Raw genomic sequence first — 6,310 nt, 5'->3', positions numbered from 1 at the left:
AAACTACACAAAACACAACACCAAAACTATTCCTTTTTCAATGCTCTCTCTTTCTCTCTCTCTCACTGTTGCTATTTCTCCTCAAAGCCAACTTTCTCAGAAAAGTAATCAGCAACCAGTCTACTTCCTATCTCTCATTCATGCCTTAAACCACTGAAATCAGATTTACACCCTCGTTTCTTCTCTGGCAGACTGTCACATTTCAACTGTGTAGCACCTGACCCTGTTAGCCAGCGCCTCTATCCTCAACTCCCACCACACCACAGTTTTGATCTTCCTCCTTTATGGCAGGCACTAGGGCATCAATGGTTAAATTCTACCTTCGTCGCCTTTATGGATTCTTTCTCTACTCGCTCCTTAGAGCTCTGCTGTCAATGTCCTTCTCATTTCACTACTTCAATAATCTGACCTACATTTACCAGTGATCTTAAGTGAAAATAAGTGGCTTTAGTGACCACTTACTCATATACAACTAACAAATCTATACTCCTAGTCTAATCTTCTTTCTTCAATTACGTACCCATACCTCAACCACTTGCTGCACACACAAATGTATGTGGATGAACTCCAGAAATCTAAAACTCACCATGTTAAATCAGAACAATCTTTCTCCAAAAAACCTGTTCCCCCTTCTGTTTCCCAATTGTTAAATGGGTAGCCAGGAACTTGGAGGATCCTCTGCCTTAGCTCGCACAGTGTTCTCATAGGTCTTCCTTAGCCACTTTGCTGACCTGGTCTTTGGGTCTCTCCACAGAGTTCTGTAGTGTCCCAGGAAGCCAGCCGTAAGGAAAAGCTGACATTCATTTTAGGCGAAAAGGTGAGGAATGGGGTAGGGGAGAGAGAAGAAAGGGATTTTTTTAGGACAAAGTGGTACAAAAGTACCACTGGATGGGGCTGTGGATGTGGCTCAGTGGCAGAGCTCTTGCCTTCTATGCACAAGGCCCTGGGTTCGATCCCCAATACCTCCCCGCCCTCCACACACAAGTTCCACTGCTAAGTACAAAATGGTAAGGGACACATCAAATTTTTCTACAAATGAAAGTGCACATAAGTATGCAAAGGGCCCCCATCCCTTTTTTTCCCTTCAAATTCCTAGCTTTTGTCTTTTTTTGAGCCAGGGTCTCACTATGCAGTTCAGGCTTGCCTTGAACTCACTATGTAGTCCAGGTTGGCCTCGAACTCATAGTGATCCTCCTGCCTCAGCCTCCCAAGTGCTGGGATTACAGGCGTGTGCCACCATGCCCAGCCCTTTTTTTTGGTACCGGGAATTAAACTCATGACCTTGCATTTGCCAGGCAGGCACCTGTGCTGATGAGCTATATCCCCAGCCCCAAATTCCTAGTTTTGTAAACACGATATGAAGCGTTTCTGGGAGAGATACAAAAGGTTTTTGGGGGGAGAAAATGGGACAGGGAGCCTTTTCACGTGCTCTGGCAGCCCAGCATGTACCATAGGGAGGAGAAGGAAAGAACGGGTGGGAGAGCAGCTCAACCTGGTGGTAGTTGGAGAGGTTGCTATGCATGTCAGCAATGTCCTCACTGGACACTTCTTTGATGACTAGCGTCCGATCGTAGGAGATGAGAAAGCGACCATCACTGCCTTCACTTTCACTTGGGGGGCTTCGGGTCAGGGACACCTAAAGACAAAGGACAAGCTATAGGCTCTAAATGTGGAGAACTAATTCATAGCTTAATGGCTGACAAAATGCTTCTAAAACCAGAAGAAAAAAGATTGGGTTTGATCCCCCACACCCTCAATCTTGGGTAAAAGATTGAGCAGGGGTTCTTAATCTGGTGTCACATATGGACCAAATGAAATTGAATGCACAGTTTTTTTTTTTTCCTTGTTGTTTGTGGTACTGGGGACTGAACCCAGGCCCTCACATATGCTGCGTAATTACTCTACCACCGAGCTACATCCTTTGCCCTTTTTATTCTGACACAGTCTCGCTAAACTTGCCAGGCTGCCCTTGAATTTGCAATCTCCTGCCTCAGCCTCATAAAATAGCTTGGATTATAGCCACCGACACTGCACCTGGCAAATGCAAAATTCTTAGCGTATCTGTATTTTTTTCCCCCAAGGATGCCTTCATTAGATTAGCTTCATTAGCTTTCATGAGTTTTATTGTTTTTGTTTTTCTTGCAGGACTGGGAACAGAACCCACGGCCTGTGTGTGCCAGGCAAGTGCTCTACCACTGAGCTACATCCCTAGCCAACGTTAGAGTTTTGAAGATGACTCTGACCAGAAAACAATAAAGAGTCATACTTGCTGAGGCTTTTATTCTCCAAATATAACTATCCCGAGGACTCCCAAATTGCTAGGGACTATCCTTATCCCATCATGGGCTCTCACCAAGTAATCCTGGTCATCAATGCCAAACCTATCACGGAGATTCCGGAAGACCTGGGGACAATATTCCTTGAACTTGAAATGACTGGGTAGATTTTCCCTGAAATACAGGTTTTCATGGTGAAACAATAAAATAACAGTATTACCTCACATTTTTATACAGGGCTTGACCGTTTAAAAGACATCTTTACACTTACTGCCTCATTTGAATCTCATAAAACCCTGTGAGCTACTTTCAAAGGTATTTTATAGAAGGGAAGACTGTGTTCCAGGCTGACAGAATGACCTGTCTAAGTTACATGGCTCGAAAGTAGTATAACAGGTAGCATTTCCCAAATCGCAAGCAAGTTAGCAAAGTTGGCTGAATGTACCTGTTATTTATTTATTTACTTATTGGTACTGGGAATCGAACTCAGGACCTTGCACTTGCCAGGCAGGCGCTTAGGGCACTGAGCTATATCCCCAGCCCTGTACTTGTTATTTAAATGGCATCTTCAGGTACCAGAGGGGCTTAGAAGACTAAGTACTTCTTTCAGGGAATCTTTATCAGTAGGTAACAGTAATGGCAAGCGAGTGTGTTCACTCCATGGAACTGCCAGGCTAGAGGACAAGTAGCACACATAAGGGTTCGGATAAAACTAGGAATGATTTCAATTTCTTTGCACAAACCTTTCTATCTTGGGAAGGACGTTAGGTCATACAATTTATAAGATGACTTCCAGATCTAAAGCTTTTAACTCACAGACTCTTTTAAAATTACTTACTATTCTTTTTCTAGAAGGTGCTGTGAGACAGAGGAGGATTTCCCACTTACCTATGGAAAAGGTGATTGTTGACCTTGATCTTGGAGCTAGCCTTAAAGTCATCGGGCAGAAGCATCACCGGGGGAGGCACCTGGCTGAGCTCATTGATCTGGTAAGTCAAAACACGAAAAAGGAGGCAGCAAGAACATGGGGAGATACTTACACCATGCATCTGCACAGGGCTCAGGAAAGGGCACCTCAAACCTCGTCCTTCTAAAAACCCTGGATGTGCATATGTTTAAAGTCAGAGAATGTGTCTAAGCGCTTCTGCTGCCCAAGGATCCCTGTAAGCAATCCTCACACTCCCACACCCATGGAACTTCATGCTCACAAAAGTAATTTTATATTAGGCAAACTCTGTAAGCAACTCAGGACTATTTTTAAAGCTGTGAGAAATTCTAGAAAAAAGGCCAAAAAAAATACCTCTGAAGACTCAAGACAGTTACTTGCTCCATTTAAAAAAAAAAAGAGAGTTGCTGGGCATGGTGGCACAGGCCTGTAATCCCAGCACTTGGGGGCTGAGGCAGGAGGATCGCAGTGAGTTCAAGGCCAGCTTGTACTGCATTGCAAAACCTTGTCTCAAAAAGACAATAAATAAACAAATAAAGTAAGTGTTTTTAAGTGCACAGAGTTAATGGGACTCAGAAGGGTCAAGACCACCATGAAGAGGAAACACCCATATCCTGTAGGAAGTATCTTCTTAGAAACGGGACAGTCCTTCCCGACCACTCTGACCCGGTTCCCCGCAGGAGGCGCCCACCTGCCCAGCTGCAAAGTAAGAGAACAGCTGCTCTCAGAGGAAATGCAGCCATCGGAGGACAAGGGCTCATTAGGTGACTGTTTCCTAAAGTGAAGCCAGTCTACAAACATCACACCTTCTCCTCAACCCCAGGATCTGCAGCCTGCTAATTCAGGGTGGTAGAAAGGGGGCTTTTCTGTATTTAGGAATCTCAAGGAAATGTCCTTTCTGCTTGGTGTTGCTGGATTACCTCTCACCTGCCTTTTTTTTTTTTTGTCTTTTTGAGACAGGGTTTCACTATGCAGTTCAGGTTGGCCTTGAGCTCACTTTGTAGCCCAGGTTGGCCTCAAACTCCCAACGATCCTCCTGCCTCAGCCTCCTGAGTGCTGGGATTACAGGCATGCGCCACCACGGCCGGCATCACCTGCCTTTAAGAGTGCATGGTGCGCCACATGATTCTAACCACCAGTTTATGTAAGTCCTGCCACCCCAACCCCCAGACTGTGCGCTCTAAGGACAAGCGCTCACCCCGGTCTTCACATTTCTCAGGTACCTAGCTAGCACAATGCTGGGCACACCGAGATCCTGAACTGTTATTAACTGAATAAACAAATGTCTTGCCTGTCCTTCCTTGATAATCTGAAAAAGGTTAAGATCTGCAGTCTAACCTAAATTCCACACACTGCAGTGCACGCAACAACTCCTCCCGTTCTTGTAGAAAAAGAGGACAGAACATATTTCTCCAGGAAAAAAAAAAAAAAAAGTCACTTGAGATTCCCAGCCTAAAATTCAGCCATCACTCTTCTTGCCCCCTCCTTACCACCTGCTAAGCGGGATGAATCATCACTAAGGCATATGTTCAAGGAATTTCTCCATTCCAGACATTTGAAGTAGATCTGGGCTGACGGAACGGTGGGCTCGTGGAGCTAAAGTATGTATACCTAAAGACGCTGAGGCAAGTCTTACACGTAATCCTCCAGTCCCTACCAAGGGAAAACCCTACCAAGCTTCCTACAAGGAAGGCATGTGCCTAACCTGGAAGGTACATAGGGAGAGGCAGTCCTATCTCCACCAGTTTTTCCCATACCGAGTGCCTTAGACGGGATACTTGTTAATAAGACATTACCACCCAGAGGGCTGAGCCGACTGACCCCAAATGACGTTCTAAACTGCAAATTAAGAATATGACAAAATTGCATTCTTTCTCATCCCCTTGCACCCCCCAGAACCTTGCCATGACTATAACAATTCAAGAAGTTGATTAATAAAATATTCTGTCACATTCAAGATCGGAAGACAAGGGCTCATCAGGGCTCATTAGACGCAGGGCTCGCATCCCACTCACTCCCGAAGGAGAGAAGTGGGCTATGTCTGCTTCCTTCAGTGGAGGAATCCTCCAGAAGATACCCTGGCCTCCTCCTGACTCTAAGGGTAGACCCTTTAGCGTAGTTTCCTGTCGCCAAAGTTCACCAACAGAGTGTTCCTGGGATCAGAGCTCCTCTGTTTCTCTTTGGTCAAAAATAACCCCCGCTTGCACCAAATCATCGCTCCAGCAGGCAGTGGGGATGCAGTTTCGACCAACGGCACATATACATTCAATCCTGAATAAGGGCAGCCTTTAGGCTCAGGGTGGGGACCTTCTCTGAAACGCTGTAGCTCTAGAAGGAAGGGAAAAGCAGACTCAGAAGGCGCGAGAAGCTCGAACCTCCCCCCAGACAAACCCAAGGCTGCAGAGTCAAGGCTCGAGAGACAAGGCAGACGGGAGCGCGAACGACCCCCTTTACCAAGCCGCCCCACTCCCAGACCCCGTCTCTGAGACCTCCCCACCCCTAGGAGCCACTCCTCAGGCTCCTCCTGCTAACGCCGGGTCCCGCCGGTCTCCGCAGCCTGGGGCTGCAGAAGTCTAGGGACGGGATCGGGACCTCAAGAGCGGAAGGCAGCGCTGTACGAGGGGCGTACAGGCCGGCGGGGGCGAGAGGTCCACAGCCAGAAGTCTGGAGGGGCCCTGGGCGCAGGGGCCAGGACGGCAGCGCGGCGGGCGGGCGGCAGCGCCAGGGCACGCGGACGCGGGGCTCGGGAAAGCCGGACGCCCCCGAGCGCAGGGGCGCAGGGCTGGGAGCGGGCGGACGGGGCCGGGGCCGGCTCTCACCGAGTGGGCTACGCCCCACAGGAACACACCCACCAGCGGGTCGGCCGCCCGGAACACCTTCACCTTCTGTTGCACGAAATGCTTCTTCTTGGTTTTGGAGGCGAAGCCGAATCCCGGGCCGGGGCCCGCGGTGGCCGCGGGTGCGGTGGCCGGCGGGACCGAGGACGCCATGGTCTCCCGCGCACCGACTGAGTGGAAGCCGGAGCCGGCCGCGATCCAGGCGCCTGACCCCGGAAGCGGCGCTCACCTGCGCCGCCGTCACGTGACCG

General features: G+C 48.5%; 1 protein-coding gene across 1 annotated transcript in view; it reads right to left on the bottom strand.

Annotated features, from left to right (window-relative positions):
- Nucleotides 1–6,310, bottom strand: part of Pip4k2c (phosphatidylinositol-5-phosphate 4-kinase, type II, gamma) — a gene marked incomplete in the record, with an annotated part of 12,535 nt that overhangs the window by 5,932 nt on the left and 293 nt on the right. Inside the window, 4 exon segments of the mRNA XM_005397400.2 lie at nt 1,493–1,636; nt 2,354–2,450; nt 3,165–3,262; nt 6,042–6,310. Coding sequence (XP_005397457.1) covers nt 1,493–1,636; nt 2,354–2,450; nt 3,165–3,262; nt 6,042–6,212 — 510 coding nt within the window.

This window comes from Chinchilla lanigera, unplaced genomic scaffold, assembly GCF_000276665.1.
Source record: "Chinchilla lanigera isolate Chin_1 unplaced genomic scaffold, ChiLan1.0 scaffold00057, whole genome shotgun sequence".
Classification (NCBI taxonomy): domain Eukaryota; kingdom Metazoa; phylum Chordata; class Mammalia; order Rodentia; family Chinchillidae; genus Chinchilla; species Chinchilla lanigera.
Note: the sequence above shows the minus strand (reverse complement) of the source record. Positions and strands in the feature narration are given on the sequence as shown.